Source organism: Artemia franciscana, chromosome 14, assembly GCF_032884065.1.
Source record: "Artemia franciscana chromosome 14, ASM3288406v1, whole genome shotgun sequence".
In the NCBI taxonomy this organism is placed as follows: Eukaryota; Metazoa; Arthropoda; class Branchiopoda; order Anostraca; family Artemiidae; genus Artemia; species Artemia franciscana.
Window position 1 is genome coordinate 38827810 of NC_088876.1, and position 18850 is coordinate 38846659.

General features: G+C 34.6%; 1 protein-coding gene across 1 annotated transcript in view; it reads right to left on the reverse strand.

The window, feature by feature from the left end:
* Positions 1-4225: 4225 nt before the first annotated feature.
* The window catches only part of LOC136035691 (signal peptidase complex catalytic subunit SEC11C-like), a 35180-nt gene continuing 20555 nt past the window's right edge, over positions 4226-18850 (reverse strand). Inside the window, exons 3-5 of the mRNA XM_065717624.1 lie at positions 17574-17720; positions 14001-14178; positions 4226-4351 (exon numbers count right to left, since the gene is read on the reverse strand). Of these exons, the coding sequence (XP_065573696.1) occupies positions 4301-4351; positions 14001-14178; positions 17574-17720 (376 nt within the window). The 3' untranslated portion in view covers positions 4226-4300. The remainder of the gene's footprint in view (positions 4352-14000; positions 14179-17573; positions 17721-18850) is intronic.

Consider the following 18850-nt stretch of genomic DNA (forward strand, 5'->3'; position numbering starts at 1 on the left):
TGCGTACCATAACCCCTTTAGCTTACGCTATTTTAATTATGCTGGTATAACATGGAATAATCATGAAAATCTAACGTTTCTAGATAACATATTTTTAATGTTGCCAGTTTAAATCGGTGGCATATATTTTAAACGAACCAACACATGGTCTTCTTGTTCTAATGGTTTGCTACTAGCAAGTCGTACCAGTAGTTTGTATTATATTGTTATGTACCATATTTAAAAGTGACGTAAGCCCAACATACAGCTTCCTACAGAGAGGCCGAAAAGTTATTTTAAACGTTTACTTACTTGTTGTCTGTACATACCCTATTTGGATTATCATTTGGATGTTTTGGAAGATCTAAACTACGTCCTGAACTCAGGATTTTGAGAAAAGTTTGTGTTTGGGTTCTGTCATATTAAACGGATTCAGGTTCTCACAAGAGATTCGCAATTTAATGTAGTTTCGTTTACACTGGTTGAAAATAAAATCTAGATAAGCTTTTGCAACAGGCAAATAAGTCACCACAAACTTCATGAGATAACTTGAACTTTTCACATTTGTCTTTATTTTTATGAATTATGTCTTCGTGACGTAACCCCAACATGCTGCTTCCTACAGGATGGCCGAAAAGCTATTTGAAACGTACTTATTGTCTTATACTTATTACTTATTATTTATACTTATTGTCTGTACATACCCTATTTGAATTATCATTTGGATGTTTTGGAAGATATCAAAACTACGTCCTGAACTTAGGATTTTGGAGAAAGTTTGTGTTTGGGTTCTGTTATATTGAACGGATTCAGGTTCTTACAAGAGATTCACAATTTAATGTAGTTTTGTTTACACTGGTTGAAAATAAAATCTAGATAAGCTTTTGCAACAGGTAGATAAGTCACCACAAAGTTCATAAGATAACTTGAACTTTTCACATTTGTCTTTATTTTTATAAATTATGTCTTTGTGACGTAACCCCAACATACAGCTTCCTACAGGATGGCCGAAAAGCTATTTGAAACGTTTACATACTTGTTGTCTGTACATACCCTATTTGGATTACCCAATCATTTAGATGTTTTGGAAGATATCAAAACTACGTCCTGAACTTAGGATTTTGAGAAAAGTTTGTGTTTGGGTTCTGTCATATTGAACGGATTCAGGTTCTCACAAAAGATTCGCAATTTAATGCAGTTTCGTTTACACTGGTTGAAAATAAAATCTAGATAAGCTTTTGCAACAGGCAGATAAGTCACCACAAACTTCATAAGATAACTTGAACTTTTCACATTTGTCTCTATTTTTTGTAAATTATGTCTTCGTGAACGTTATCACCATTTAGCGATTCGGATAACTTCTGAAATCACATGACACTCGCGAACGTTAGCTACTGATGCTATTTCGCGAAGCTCGGATAACTCTTTATGGATATGTCAATTTTGAAAGAGGTGGGCTAAGAACCAGTTCTTGATCGATTTTATAATTTAGAGAATGGGCAGTGCACACATTCTTGGGGATGAAAGGAAGAATTTTTTTAACATAAGTTTTTGAAGAATTCCTGTCAAATTTGTGTGATATTGGGACAAATAACCAGAAATAATAAATTACACTATATTAGGCTGACATTACGCTCTATTGGCCAGATTACTGTGCTGATACAATTGATGAAGTGAATTTGTCAAAACTGTTTCGAAAGATATTAAACTAGGCTTCTATTACGTATCATTTACGATATTTCGGCAGGTTCGTTTCCAGTTTCTTTATTTAGTTTATACAGCCCTTATGGCTATAGCTTCGAGGAAAATAATATTAAGGCTTTTTCAGTCATTAAGACAACCTCCGGAAGAAATAGTCGTTGCCTCTGAAGGTTTTGCGTTTATCTCATTGTTGCGCGAATATAGCTGAAGTTTGGTTGTAACTAGTCTAAGTTTCGTTCAGGAGACAAATTTCATAACCACCTGTTGGAAAGGATCTCTTCATATGGGTGAATATTAAAGGATTGTTTCTGTCTCTGATCAGTTTTGAAACACTTGTTGGTGGCCAGAAAAATTTTGTCAACTGCTTATTCGCAGATGAAGCTTAACTTGGTACATGTTATTAGATACACATAAAAACAAAGGCCTTAAAGAAAATAGTGACATTTTTTAGAAAGAGAAACTTTTTAGGAAGATTTTGAAGAACTGCGCTTTCGATCGAACATACGAGTCTGATTTCCCACATTCACGTTGCTTGTATCCCTGCTGGGGCCTGGTGAAAAAGATGTCTTTCTGTGGGTGAATATTTGTTTCGTTTCTGTCTCGGATCAGTGTTGAAAGATTTGTCGGCCCAGCCGGCAAATTTTATTATAGATGAAGATTTACTATTGGTAGGTGTTCTTAGACACGCATAAAAAATGCCTGTCTAAAAGGAAATAGCGATCTTTTTAGAAAGAATAACTTTTTAGGAAGACTTTGAAGAGCTGCGCTTTCAATCAAACATACCGGTCTGATTTCCCACGTTGACGTCCCTTGTCTCGCGCTGCCGCCTGGTGAAAAAATGTCTTCATGTGGTGAATATTCTTTGCGTTTCTGTTTCAGGTCAGAGCTGAAAGATTCCTTTGTCCGGCAGAAAAACTGTCTACTTTATGCACGACGAATCTAATTTTTGGCTTTGTGAGATAGGTAATGTTCAATAGGAGAATTCCAAATTCTTCGTCTAGAGAAATACATAGGGAATTTCATAACTTTGTTTATAAATAAAAGCATTTTGTTTATGCACTGGAACAGGTGTACTCTGAGTACTCATCTCTGCTATGCCTGTAACCAAACCCCCATGCAACCTAACCTGTTGTGCAGGGGTCAATTCAATGGGGGTAGAGTGAAATAATGGTCGAATTGTACGGGTTTAAGTTGAATAGGTTGATTTACGTGAGAACCTTCGTTTTTGCATGCTTACAAAGAATAATATTTAAAGTACAATGCTAACTTTTCTAAAAAGGGAAATTTTTTCGGAAAGCTTTGAAGGATTTCACTGACTAGACTACAGTCAAGTCAACCTTACTTTTGACAAGGTCAGAACGACCTAAGTTTATTTCTTTGCCAGTAAAGCAATTGTCAGATTGTCCTACAAATTTTTTAGCGGAAGTTAAAAAAATTATAAAAGACATTACAAATTTGTGTATATGCATTTTAGTTACTTTATATACGTATATATATATATATATATATATATATATATATATATATATATATATATATATATATATATATATATATATATATATATATATATATATATATATATACCCCCCTTCCCCTGGATACGGCCTTGATTAGTGCTATTAAAAGTTTATCAGCCCAATCTCTTGTCTTTCCCGCTTCCCTGGATCAAGCATAATACTACAATCATTTGTAAATCTTTTTTTTTTATTATCATCAGTTGCGGAATGGTGCCTCAGTCACTGAGTTTCGGAGGGGAAGGACAGGGGGTAAAACATGGTTCTATAAGCTTCTAAGAAGTCTGACCCTAGGAATCATTCTGCGGATGAAGGATGACAGATTGTTGAACATTGTCCTTTTCAACCAACCGTCTAGGGCTAAACGGAAAGCATGTCGTCCACAGTTGAGGTTGAAGGATGTCACAAAGAAAGATTTAAGGAAAATGGAAACTTCCTGGGAGGTTTTGAAGAGGGAGCCATTGAATAGATTAGGATCGGAACAGCGTGTGTAGCTGTGTTGGCCTCAGCCACCTTGATGCTGCGGTGGGTTGTTAGTAGTAGTAGTATTAGCAAGCCCTTAAACAGCTTTCCACCTTAAACAGAGCTTCAGTAACGTTGGACAAAAAAAGAGGCAAATGATTGCAAAACGCTTTCAAGCATAAAAAAAACTTGAGTGGCACCGGCAAAAGAAAAGCCACGCCTTTCTTTTGGTAGGGCTCTGTATTTGTCATGCTTTTTATTGGAAAGTAGACTGCTATTGCAAAATTATAACCAAAATTAAGGAGCCTAACTTATATCAGGTAACATCTAGAGCCCGTATCCCCAAGGCTTTTTTTCCGGACTTAGTGAACTTTCACTGGGATGGACCCAGTGAAAAAAAAAAAAAAAAAAAGGGATGAATTCTGCGAATTCTCTACAGAAATGTCCAATTTGATTCGGAAACGATACAAAAGCATAAAAAACCTGACCGGCACCTGATCAACTTTACAGGAAAATATTAACTTTTTGCTATTTTCCATTTGTAATTCCTAAAAGTAAAAAAATAATAAAAAAAATGAGAGTTTACTCGAGAAAAATTAAAATACAAAACTTTGTCACCACATTTCAGCTTTTCCTCAGTATTATTCACGGTGCAGAAGAACGTATACTCCAAGACCGGCAAGGACAATATACTGAAAAAAAAATATATAAGATAATCAATTCAAATTTTGAAACTATTTATACACTAAAAAACTTTTTAAGCAATTTTGTTGGTAAAAATCTATTTGACAAGAGCATCTACTCTAAGACAAGCATTGAAAAAAAAAAGATAAAACAAGACTTTACAATTTTGAAAGCATTTACGGATGAAACGAATTACAAAGCGATTTCGTAAACACGAAATCTGTCCAAGACGAACATATAATCAGGGTTGAAAAAAAAAATAAAATACAAAACGAAAAAAGCTATAATAAAGAGGGTTTTGAGAGGGTGCAAATTTGTGTTTGTATATGTGTGCATATGCATGTACGTGTAATCAGGTACCCTATCTGTTTGTGCTTTCAGTGATTAGCAGGTCAAAATATATTCACTTTTAAGGTAAATCTAAATTTTAAACACAGTATAAATATTAAACAATGGCAAAAAATTTGGTTTAGAAATGGGATATATCACAGGGCACGCTTTGGTAAGTTACCAAAGCGTCAAAGCAACAGCTTCAGTTGCTACTTGACATTGCTGGCAATCAACCAGATCATAGCAAAGACGGAGTCGTGAAGAAAGGTGTACGACTGACATGTCCAAAAAATCTTTAATGGAGAGTATAGGAATTTTCGCAATTGTTTGATATTTATGCTGCGATTTGGAAACATGCCAATAAAAATGTGGAAGAGCCCAGTTGCTTTTTTAACAAATATACAAATTATCATGTGCTAAACTAGTAGCTTTTGACAAGCAATTTGTCACGGGTTGCTTTTCATTTTACAGTTTAGCTTTACATACCGTTTGATTTAAGGCTGTCTTTCAGAATATTTCTATGAGTCAAATTTAACATTCCATAGCAATGGTTCAGCAAATGTAACCAACCCCAAAAAAAGTACACTCCTCCAAACATTTTATTAGGACAAGTAGAGGTCTAAAAAACCCAGTGAGTAGCAGTGGACCCAAGCAGGGAAGGGAGAAGGCAGGGATCAATGCCCTCTTGAAAAACGAAGTTAATTTTAAAAGTATATAGTGGGACAATTAGAAATGTTCCCATTTAAATTTTAATAAAAACGAACTTCCTGTCAGCGTTCATGATGTCCCCGCCTATCGGTCATTTATCCGGCGAACTCAAATAAAGACAGAATGTTCCACATAAGTCTTTGTCTGTCAAAAAAAGGGGAGCTATTGCCCCGCACCACTCATTTTATACACTTGCTACAAAATATTCTCAGGAAGGAAAGGAGATTATAGATTAGTTTCTACCGCCCCTTCCCTCAAACCTCCTATACTTATCAGCCCCTACCCCCAAGGAAATAAAAAAACATTGAGAATGTACATAAAGAGCAAAGAGAAAATTTTCACCTTCGAATCTTAGTAAACAAAAGACAAAGCTACAGGTACCCCTTGCCCTCTTTCCCTTGGAGTTTTACAGGTGGCACTCATAATCTTTTCTCATATCTCTCCTTTTTCTGCCGGGAATTAATTGAATGTAATCATTTGTTTTGCAGAGAAAGAACATTTCAGCAATAAGCAAGGACCTGTTATTCCATCCATATTACATGCTTAAGCCAAAAGTATTCCCAGGAATAAACGAAGATTAGAAAAAAAAAAATTCTGCCCACCCCTACTTTCCTAAACATCCTTATATATTTATCTGCAGAAATATAAAATTTATTTTTTGAGGCTTCACTCAATGAGGTTTGTTTTTAATTTTTGTTGGTAGCAATTGAGATAAAGGAATTGAATTGAAAAAAGCTGAATCGAATTGAATCTGGCACACATCCTCCCCCCCACCCATATGAAGATCCACTGACTGTCCTCTACAATAGCTGACGTGCGTTTTTACATCACTGTGCATAATTTTATCGAGCCTCAAACAAATCAACGTAATTATACGAAGCTTTCAAATAGATGTCGATAATAGTCGTCTATTCCGTATGGACTACGTGAATCTTTTGCACCTTTAGGATTGTTGACGGCAATGCCCGGAATTGCTGCCTCTGCAGGTAGGAAGTTCAATATCGAGAATCTCTTTAAAAAAGTTTCAGATAAATCACTTCGCTATCTCAGAATTTTCCATCGAATTTATTTTCTCCCTCTTACTGCTTTATTTCATGTGATTCTATTTTTTGAGGGATTTAGTTACCATAACAGGGTAAGACAAAGTTAAAAGAAAACAATTTGAAAATAAACAAGAGCTAAGAGCTCATATGGCACTTGTGACGAGGCGAGAAGAGCTAAGAGCCAAGAGATCATATGGTATGAGCTCTAACAAAATTCTATGAATCAATAGATTGACTTAAAAAGGAAAATAAGAGGCTTAATGCCGGTCAGGATTTAAAATAAGAGCTCTGAGTCACGATGTCCTTCTAAATATCAAAATTCATTAAGATCCGATCACCCACTCGTAAGTTATAAATACCTAATTTTTTCTAATTTTTCCTCTCCCTTTAGCCCTCCAGATGGTCGAATCTGGGAAAACAACTTTATCAAGTCAAATTGTGCAGCTCCCTGACACGCCTACCAATTTTCATCGTCCTAGCACGTCCAGAAGCACCAAACTCGCCAAATCACTGAACCCCTCCCCCCAACTCCCCCAAAGAGAGCGAATTCAGTACGATTATGTCAATCACATATCAAGGACATTTGTTTATTCTATCCACCAAGCTTCATCCCGATTCCTCCACTCCAAGTATTTTTCCAAGATTTCCCCCTCCAACTGCCCCCAATGTCAAAAGATCTGGTCGGGATTTGAAATAAGAGCTCTGAGACATGAATTCCTTCTAAAAATCAAATTTCATTAAGATCCGATCATCTATTCGTAGGATAAAAATACTCCAATTTTCACGTTTTCCAAGAATTCCGGTTTCCCCCTCCAACTCCCCCCAATGTCACAGGATCTGTTCGGAATTTAAAATTATAACTTTAAAGCACAAGATCCTTCTAAATATCAAATTTCATTAAGATCTGGTCACCCTTTCGTAAGTTACAAATACCTCAATTTTCAAAATTACCCCCCCCCCCCAATTCCACCAAAGAGAGCATATCCGGTCCGGTTATGTCAGTCACGTATCTTAGACAGGTTTCTATTCTTCCCATCCAGTTTCATCCCGATCTCACCGCTTTAAGTATTTTCTAAGATTTCCGGTCCTCCAACTGCCCCCCCCCCCAATTACGCTTGATCCGGTTGAGATTTAAAATAAGAGATCTGAGTTACGAGGTCCTTCTAAATATGAAGTTTCATGAAGATCCGATCACTCTTTTGTAAGTTAAAAATACGTCATTTTTTCTATTTTTCAGAATTAAATTTCCCCCCCCCCCAATAGAGCGGATCCGTTCCAGTTATGTCAATCATGTATCTAGGACTCGTGATTATTTTTCCCACCAAGTTTCATCCCGATCCCTCCACTCTAAGTGTTTTCCAAGTTTTAGGTTTCCCCCTCCCAACTCCCCCGAATGTCACCAGATCTGGTCGGGTTTAAAATAAAAGATCTGAGCCACGATATCCTTCTAAATATCAAATTTCATTGAGATCCGATCACCCGTTCATAAGTTAAAAATACCTAATTTTTTTCTAATTTTTCAGAAATACCCCCCCCCCCCCAAAAAAAAAAAAAAACAAAGAGAGCGGATCCGTTCCGTTTATGTCAATCATCTATCTAGGACTTGTGTTTATTTTTCCCACCAAGTTTCATCCCGATCCCGCCGGGATTTTTCAAGTTTTAGGTTTCCCCCCCCCCCCCAACTGCCCCCATAATGTCACCAGATCCGGTCGAGATTTAAAATAAGAGCTCTAAGACACGATATCCTTCTAAACATCAAATTTCATTGAGATCCGATCACCCGTTCGTAAGTTAAAAATACCTCATTTTTTCTAATTTTTCCGAATCACCCCCCCCCCCCCCACTACCCCAAAGAGAGCGGATCCGTTCTGATTATGCCAATCATGTATCTGAGACTTGTGCTAATTTTTCCCATCAAGTTTCATCCCGATCACTCAAAGTGTAAGAAAACACTCTTAAGTGTTTTCCAAGGTTTTAGGTTCCCCCCTCCAACTCCCCCCAATGTCAAAAGATCTGGTCGGGATTTGAAATAAGAGCTCTGAGACATGAATTCCTTCTAAAAATCAAACTTCATTAAGATCCGATCATCTATTCGTAGGATAAAAATACCCCAATTTTCACGTTTTCCAAGAATTCCGGTTTCCCCCTCCAACTCCCCCCAATGTCACAGGATCTGTTCGGAATTTAAAATTATAACTTTAAAGCACAAGATCCTTCTAAATATCAAATTTCATTAAGATCTGGTCACCCTTTCGTAAGTTACAAATACCTCAATTTTCAAAGGTTACTTTATGATGAAAGTGGACACAGAAATGAGCTGAGACAAAGTGCGAGGAATTACTTCCTTTGGAGTTGGTAATTACCGAAATCTATAATACATGATACCAGTTTACCCCTTGCAAAGGAGAACGCGTCCACTAAGCATAGGTCAAAAGATTTTCCCGTCTGAAAGGAATGTTGTTGTCATTTTTTTTAATTTGATGTCAATAACATGGACTCAAGCTCCAAGTCAGAACCAAGAAAACTTAAGATTGACAGAAAGCAAATTAATTTGCTTGCTTAAACCACTAGCCGACCTCTAGCTCCCAAACACAAAAAAAAGCATTTGGCCATTCAATATTACACGTGGGAAGAATTTGTCAGGGATAAATCGTCTGTTGGGGGAGGGAAACTTGTCCTCGTGGAGGGGGGGATCGTCAGCAGCCCGGATTTTGCAAAGAAGAAATTGGCCGGACAACATATGCTCAGTATACACATACATATAGGGTATATATGTTGTGAATTTCTGTGTATATAGCGTAGTTAACACCATAAAAAACAGAAGTTGATCAGAATATCTTCTTCTTCTTTTTTTTGCAAACAAAATGGAAAAATTACATTTATAAAAATCCCCGTCTAAATGACGTTATCCATTTGTAATATATGACGCGACTTATCCATCTTGCCGAAGCATATAAACATGTAAGATTTATATGCATAAAATGTACAAATCCACACACACATGCTTCATTTGAACGTATAGCCTTATATTTTTCATAGGTAATGTGTAAAAAACATCTGAAACTGTATAAAGAACAATAAAGGAAAATAATTAAGAAAATAACAATAAGATAATTACTAAAATAGCAGAAATACATAAAAAGGAAGATATAGGTATACTCTAAACTGCAGATATTATGACGTATCCAAATATTATAATAAACTAGCTGTTGGGGTGGCGCTTCGCGCCACCCCAACACCTAGTTGGTGGGGGCGCTTCGCGCCCCCCATGCCCCCCCGCGCGCGTAAGTCGTTTCGCGCCATATTAGTTACGCGCTATTGTAGTTGTGTCCCTGTGTCCCACCTGTGAATATAGATAGATATATATGTATGTTTTTAACTACGTAAGACTTGCGAATATACAACATTCTTCGCTGTCCCATTTCTGTACATATAAGTAGATTGTCAGGTTGACCGACTCTTGAACATGCAACATATAATTGTCCATGGGAAAAAAAATCCGTATTCAGATCTATACCTCATTATTCTAATGATTGCCCTTGAGCTTTGTTGATGGTGATTGCTAATCAAACCTTCCCTGTGTCCCCATCGTCATTTATATATCCCCCATGTGCCCCCGGCGTCCCCGTTGTAGTTGTGTCCCTGTGTCCCAGTCGTCATTTATATTCCCTGTGTCCCGGTGTCCCAGTCTGTAATATCTCTTTGAGTGTCCCGGTCGTCATTTGTGTCCCAGTCTGTAATTTCGTCAGTCGACAAACAACTTCATTACGACATACAGCTCAATCCTTATAATGACGTCAGTCGACAAAAATGACGTGAGTCGACACACAAACATGACGTGAGTCGACATACACGTCCCAGTCGTCATTTGTGTCCCAGTCTATAATTTCTCTTTGAGTGTCCCGGTCTTTTTTTTGTAGTTTTTACCTTTTTTTCCTTTTTTTAGTTTTTTTTCTTTTTCAGTTTTTAGTTTTTTTTAGTTTTTTTATTAGTTTTTTTTTAGTTTTTTTTTGTAGTTTTTACCTTTTTTTAGTTTTTTACCTTTTTTTTTGTTTTTTAGCTTTTTTAGTATAGTCTTTTTAGTTTTTAGTTTTTTCCTCTTTTTTAGTTTTTTGTTGGTTTTTACCTTTTTTTTTAGCTTTTTTAGTTTTTTTTCTTTTTTCTTTTGTTTTTTTTGTAGTTTTTACCATTTTTAGTTTTTTTATTTTTATTTTTTTAGTTTTCTTTTTCTCCTTTATTTTTCAGTTTTTTTCCTTTTTTTAGTTTTTTTTTCTTTTTCAGTTTTTAGTTTTTTTTTATTAGTTTTTAGCTGTTTTTTTCTTTTTAGTTTTTTTGTATTTTTTTCCTTTTTTTAGTTTTTTTAAGTTTTTTTTCTTTTTTAATTTTTTACCTTTTTTAGTTTTTTAGCTTTTTTAGTTTTTTTTAGTATTTTCCTTTTAGTTTTTTTTTGTAGTCTTTACCTTTTTTGTTTTTTTTTCTTCTTTTGTATTAATGCTAAAGCCAAGGTTCGAACCTGGAACCTCTCGGACCTAGAACCTGAAACATAACGCTTTACCAACTCAGCTACTTCGGCTTGAATACATTCGTTTTTGAATTGGTATATGATGAAATAATTCAGACGTCATATGCGGACAGACAGACAAACAACTTATTTTTATATATATACTAGCTGTTGGGGTGGCGCTTCGCGCCACCCCAACACCTAGTTGGTGGGGGCGCTTCGCGCCACCCCCCAAGCCCCCCCGCGCGCGTAAGTCGTTACGCGCCATATTAGTTACGCGCCATTGCAGTTGTGTCCCTATGTCCCACCTGTGAATATAGATATATATATATATATATATATATATATATATATATATATATATATATATATATATATATATATATATATATATATATATATATATATATATATATATATATATATATATATGTGTATATATATATATATATATATATATATATATATATATATATATATATATATATATATATATATATATATATATATATATATATATATATATATATATATATATGTTTTTAACTACGTAAAACTTGCGAATATACAACATTCTTTGCTGTCCCATTGTCTGTGCATATAAATAGATTGTCAGGTTTACCGACTCTTGAACATGCAACATATAATGGTCCATGGGAAAACAATCCGTATTCAGATCTATACCTCATGATTCTAATGATTGCCCTTGAGCTTTGTTGATGGTGATTGCTAATCGACCATTCCCTGAGTCGCCATCGTCATTTATATATCCCCCTGTGCACCCCGGCGTCCCCTTTGTAGTTATGTCCCTGTGTCCCGGTCGTCATTTATATTCCCTGTGTCCCGGTCGTCATTTGTGTCCCGGTGTTCCAGTCTGTGATTTCTCTTTGAGTGTCCCGGGCGTCATTTATATTCCTTGTGTCCCGGTGTCCCGGTCGTCATTTATATCCCCCTGTGCCCCCCGGCGTCCCCATTGTAGTTGTGTCCCTGTGTCCCGGTCGTCATTTATATTCCCTGTGTCCCGGTCGTCATTTGTATCCCGGTGTCCCGGTCTGTATATACATTCGTTTTTTAGTTTTGTTTTTCTCCTTATTTTTTTTCCTTTTTTAGTTTATTTAGATTTTTAGATTTTTTAGTTTTTTTATTAGTTTTTAGTTTTTTTGTAGTTTTTACCATTTTTTTAGTTTTTTTAGTTTTTTTTTTACTTATGTCCTGGTCGTCATTTATACTCCCTGTGTCCCGGTCGTCATTTGTGTCTCGGTGCTTTGTTGATTGCTAATTTATATTATATTTATATTTATATTTTTTATATTTATTAATATTTTTTTAGTTTTCTTTTTCTCTTATTTTTCAGTTTTTTCCTTTTTTTTAGTTTTTTCTTTTTTAGTTTTTAGTTTTTTACCTTTTTTTAGTTTTTTTAGTTTTTTTAGTTTTTTAGCTTTTTTAGTTTTTTTATTAGTTTTTAGTTTTTTTTTAGTTTTTGCCTTTTTTTAGTTTTTTCAGTTTTTTTTAGTTTTTAGTTTTTTACCTTTTTTTAGTTTTTTTTTAGTTTTTTAGCTTTTTTAGTTTTTTTTCTTTTTAGTTTTTTTTGTAGTTTTTACCTTTTTTAGTTTTTTTTCTTCTTTTGTATTAGTGTGAAATAATTCAGACGTCATATGCGGACAAACACGACGTCACTCGACAGACAGACAGACAGACATAACCCACAAACAACTTATTTTTATATATATTTATTCATATTTTTTTAGTTTTCTTTTTCTCTTTTATTTTTCAGTTTTTCCTTTTTTTAGTTTTTTTCTTTTTTAGTTTTTAGTTTTTTTTTAGTTTTTTACCTTTTTTTAGTTTTTTTTTAGTTTTTTTTAGTTTTTTAGCTTTTTTAGTTTTTTTATTAGTTTTTATTTTTTTTGTAGTTTTTGCCTTTTTTTATTTTTTTCAGTTTTTTTTTAGTTATTAGATTTTTACCTTTTTTTAGTTTTTTTTTAGTTTTTTAGCTTTTTTAGTTTTTTTTCTTTTTAGTTTTTTTTGTAGTTTTTACCTTTTTTAGTTTTTTTCTTCTTTTGTATTAGTGTGAAATAATTCAGACGTCATATGCGAACAAACATGACGTCACCTGATCCACAGATCCACACACAGACAACTTATTTTTATATATATGTGAAATAATTCAGACGTCATATGCGGACAAACACGACGTCACTCGACAGACAGACAGACAGACATAACCCACAAACAACTTATTTTTATATATATTTATTCATATTTTTTTAGTTTTCTTTTTCTCTTTTATTTTTCAGTTTTTTCCTTTTTTTAGTTTTTTTCTTTTTTAGTTTTTATTTTTTTTTAGTTTTTTACCTTTTTTTAGTTTTTTTTAGTTTTTTTTAGTTTTTTAGCTTTTTTAGTTTTTTTATTAGTTTTTATTTTTTTTGTAGTTTTTGCCTTTTTTTATTTTTTTTCAGTTTTTTTTTAGTTATTAGATTTTTACCTTTTTTTAGTTTTTTTTAGTTTTTTAGCTTTTTTAGTTTTTTTTTCTTTTTAGTTTTTTTTGTAGTTTTTACCTTTTTTAGTTTTTTTCTTCTTTTGTATTAGTGTGAAATAATTCAGACGTCATATGCGAACAAAAATGACGTCACCTGATCCACACACAGACAACTTATTTTTATATATATAGATAGATCACAGTCAAGCGAAATTATTAGGTAAAACAGAGAAAATGAAAAAAAAAACATGAAAAGATGGGGTTATGTTCAACTCTGGGTAAGATTTTATTTGGATATTGAAAAATTCGAATAAAGGTTAAAAAGAGTAAAGGGTACGGCAATTACCCTACAGTCAGTCCTCGCACTGCTGATCCTTTGCTGTTTCTTGGTCCTCCATGCCAGGAAGTGCAGTGGATGGTTAGGGGCCATCCCTCCTATTTTCGTACACCCTTCTGTTCACCTTCCCCAAATTATTTTAGGTAGCCAATTGGAGCTAGATCGACTCTGGCTAACCAAATATATCCAAGCATAAAAAAGCACAGTATAATAAGATTATTAAGTAAAATAGTGGAAATATAAGAAAAAAAGAAAGGGATACCTTAAATTTTGGATATTCGTTCATAACTATAGTAACCATTCCAACAAAAGGAAGAAAACCCTTAGCCCGGCCAATGACGTCACCTCTTTGTAGCCAAACTTGCCCAGGAGCATAAAGACCTCTGTCGTCGACGTTGTTATTGTCACCTTTAGTCAAAAATTTAGCCGTCCCATTTTCTCTGTGAAAAAAGAAAGTTTATCAGTTTTAATGCACGTTTCCATAAATTTGCAATCTTTGCCGGAATTTCACAAAAGGAGAAAATGATGCTACAGATCTGTGTCTATCTCCACCGTCTAGATTCAGAACATATTACATACTAAATGCACGGCAGAAAAACATTTTTAGTCTTTATTTATCGCTTACAAAGTTTTAATTTTTATTAAAACAATTGAGATTTTGTTTTGTTTTTTTGTTATTGTTAAACAATTAATCTATAGCTTTATGATTACCGCTGATCTGGATCACTCGTTGATTCATCTTCCAATAATAAAAACTAAAATGAACTAAAAATGCTAAATTATAGAATTCCATATTATTTATTGTAGTATATTGATCTTTGGGATAGCTGCTGCTTCAGAATTACCGTATATTATTCTATCCTTACATGGTCTAGTTTCTAGACCTTGTCCCTCAGTAATGCTAGTCAAATATATTGCTACTACTAACAACTCACTGCAGCACCGAACCGCATGTGACCAACACAGCTACGAACGTCCATCCTTCATCTCAATCTATTCAGAGCCTCCCTCTTTGCGAAACTTACGAAAGTCCCTCTTTCATACCTTGAACAAATTCTCTCTCAGCTGAAGTTTTAAACAAGTGGCCACTTTCGAGAAGGAGTCTGGCTACATAGTGTGTTAGATCAGACCCAACGACATCTAGTCACATAATCCCATCCGGAATGAGAAGTTGTTCAGAAAAATGCGCAATGTTAGTCCCCCCATCTCCAGAACCAAGCAAAAGACCTTTAAATCTTTCTCTTGCGATGAGAGATAAAAGAGCTGGATCTTCTACGTGACTCTTTTTCAGCTAAATTTTTGAAACAGATCCCGATCATTGGTTCTTGGATTCAACCTCCGTTCAGTAATAAAAAAGCATGATGATCAGATGGTTCGACTCCTAGGAACTCCTCATGAAGTAATGCGTGGCTCCAAATTTGCTCCATGTCATCCCTAGCTGTAAGAGCCCCACACTCAATATAAAAAAATGTTTTACTTTTTGTTCCTACTTAACGCCATGTTCAAGGGTTTTCAGGTTATTGTTTGAATATCCCATTAATTAGTTTTCAAAATAACATTTTACAATTACGACTAAATGAGATAATAGTTGTTAATCCTGAATCAGCAGGAAATGACAGTATTTTATGACTAAACAGTTTGGTTACTATAGGCCGTAGCTCGTTCTTTACCACCACCTATAGCAACCAAAAAGTTTCTTAGGCTGTTTAAAATAATTTCTTTACTGTTGATGTTAAAATAGAGTGAAGTTTTGTTCCATGATTTGAGGCACTATCCATTTATTATCCATATTTAATTTATAAAAAAAAATTGAAAGAGAGATGTTAAGAAGTTTAATTTTAGAAGAAATCACCAGAGTGTAAAATGGAAAAGCGATTTTATTGTGTAACTTGCCTTTGTAATATCCTTACTATTGCCATCTAATTTAGCCTTTTCTTAGGATTCTAGTAACTGTTTGAAAGTATTAAAAGTCATAACCCTTGCTGTTATGCTGTAGGGGTAGGGCTGTTGGGAGTAAATCGGCAATAACCACTGCGAAACGATCATAATTACTTTGTATGTAGCGTTCCGTATTTTTACCTTCTTGAACATAAGTATCTCTATGCCTCTTGCCACAAAGGAACGTAGTCAAGAAGCGTCGTTAATTCTTAAATAATAATTAAATCGTCTGCTTACAGATATATCGTTTTGTCTAAACAAGAGATAATTTACTTTGTTGCCCTTAGAGAGAAGGAGGGAGGAGACTGAGCATAATTCGCAGCGAACCAGCATGATAGGCAGTCGTCGTAGAAACTTTGGAAGGGGCTCATTCGATTTGAAATTAAGTTCTAGTGGCCCTTTTAACAGTCAAAAGTGATTGGAGGGTAGGTGCACCACCCCCTACACCATTTGATCCCCAAAGAAATAAGGAAATATTTTTGAGAATGCCATATTATTCAGCATAGTTGAAAGGGCCAATAACTACGCGTCTGGGAATGACAACCCCCAAAGCCCATGGGTAAAGGGCTGTTAGTTATAAAATTTGCCCATTATTTACATATATTATTTATTATTGGGAAAATGGAGAATGTTTGACCCTTAGTGTCGAAGAAGGCTAAGGGTATCCAGGTGAAGCTTTCAGGGAGCGTTGAGGGGAGCATTGAACTGAATTAAACACACTATGTGCATGAAAGTTGTCAAAAGGGCGTATCTCAGGAACGATGAGGAGGATCATCAATTGACCAAGAGGCAAAACATACACGCTACTACTAGAACTACTACTAGTACAACCACAACTTCTACTGGGACTACTACTAAAGCTAAGAGTATTAAGGTGGAAATTTCAGGAAATATTGAACTAAATTAAAACACATTATAAGCATGGAGGTTGTCAAAAGAGAATATCAGCAATATCTTAGCCACAGCTTAAGAGTATTAAGTTGAAACTTATAGGGCTTTGGGGGATATTAAACTAACCAAAAGGCACTATGTGAATGCTACTACTAGTACTGTTACTGCTATTACTACTAAGAAAGCTAACGGTATTAATGTAAAAGTGTCAGAGAATGTTGAACTAAATCAAAAAACGCTATGTGAATGTAGGTTGTCAAAAAGACATACCAGCAAAGTCCCAGGAACTGCTTAGAGTATTAGGCTGAAACTTTCAGGATATGTTGGAGGAGGGGTGTTGAGCTAACCGAAATCACTACGTGTATACTAGTACTCTAGTACTACTACTACTACTCTTGCTGTTACGATAAATGCTACTACTCAGGCTAAGGATACGAAGGTGAAGCTTTCCGAGAATGTTTATGCGGAGTTTGAACTCAATCAAAACGCACTATATGCATGCATGTTATCAAAAGTGTGGATCACCAATGTCTCAAGAACGGCTTGGAGCATTAAGTTGAAACTTTCAGGGAATATCCAGGGGGAATTGAATTAAATCAAACACCCAATCTGCGTGCATGTTGCCAAAAGGGTGCATCAGCAATACCTCAAGCACGGCTTAGAATATAAAGTTGACACTTTCAGGACACGTTGAGGGAGATTTTGAACTAACCAAAAGACACTAGTTGCATGTTATTACTACTACTTCTACTGCTAGTATCCTACTTCTACTAAGGGTAAGGATATTCAGGTGAAATTTTCTGGAAATGTTGAACTATGTCAAAACACACTATGTGTACGCAGGTTATAAAAAGGAAGTATCAGCAATATCTCATCAATGGCTTAGAGCATTAATTTGACCTTTTCAGGGAATGTTGAGGAGAATGTGATTGTAGACTATAATTACACACGATTATTCAAATAAAAAGAAAAACCAACAAATAAGTAAAAACAAATGTATATATACCTTTCATGGACTTTTATAACCCTATGCACAATAGGAATGTCACGTCCTTCAATTTTGAAAACAACGATTTCGCCAACCCTGACTTGCTCTTCTTGATTTGTTAAAAACAGTAAATCTCCCCGATGAAATGCTGGCTCCATGCTTCCACTAAGCATAAAACAGAAACATTAAAAAAATATTTATCACATACATTTTGAAGGTAAGCGTCCCTTATATATAAAAAAAACAACAAATCTTTAGCCTAAAACTTTGCATACCGTAACGCAGATTAAATTCCACTAGTCATAAGAGAAAAGGACTAAAAAATTTGATCACATTAAGTTTATAGGCTAAGGCTCCTCATATTTAAAAAACAACAACCTTCCCCTTTGGCCAAAAACTTCGCAAGTAGACGTTATGAAGGTAACCACAATGGATCTTAGAATTTCCAGCACAATTGAGAACAGAACAAACCCTAAAATAGGATAAATTTCCCTAATCTTAAAATAGAATAAACAGAACTATATAGAGAATGGGTATTATGTAAGGAAAGAAGAAATAAAACTCCCAAGTAGGCTAAATTTCATTAATCATAAAAGAGAAACGGTTAAACCAGATCTGACCTAAGGAATTTTGAAAACTAGAGCCCATCATATTTAAATAAAAAAACAAAGTTTCTTTTTACGTAAAACCTTGTAATAGAGATTATGAAGATAATCATAATAGACCCTGGAACTGTCAGCACAAGTGTGAGCAAAATAAAGCCCTGCCTAAATAGACTAAATCCTACTAATCATAAAAGTGAAATAATTAAACAATATTTTATCGAAGGAATCTTGAAGGCTAGGGCCACTCATATTAAAAAAAACAAATGTTTCGTTTTACGTAAAACTTAATAGTAGAGATTATAAAGATAATTATGATGGATCCTAGAACTGTCAGCACTAGTGTGAGCAAAATAAAGCCCTGGCTAAATAGATTAAATCCCACTAGTTATAAAAGTGAAATAATTAAACAATATTTTATCTAAGGAATCTTGAAGGCTAGGGCCACTCATATTAAAAAAAAAATGTTTCATTTTATGTAAAACTTAATAGAAGAGATTATGAAGATAATTATGATGGATCCTAGAACTGTCAGCACAAGTGTGAGCAAAATAAAGCCCTGGCTAAATAGATTAAATCCCACTAGTTATAAAAGTAAAATAATGAACAATATTTTACCGAAGGAATCTTGAAGGCTAGGGCCACTCATATTAAAAAAAAACAAATGTTTCGTTTTACGTAAAACTTAATAGT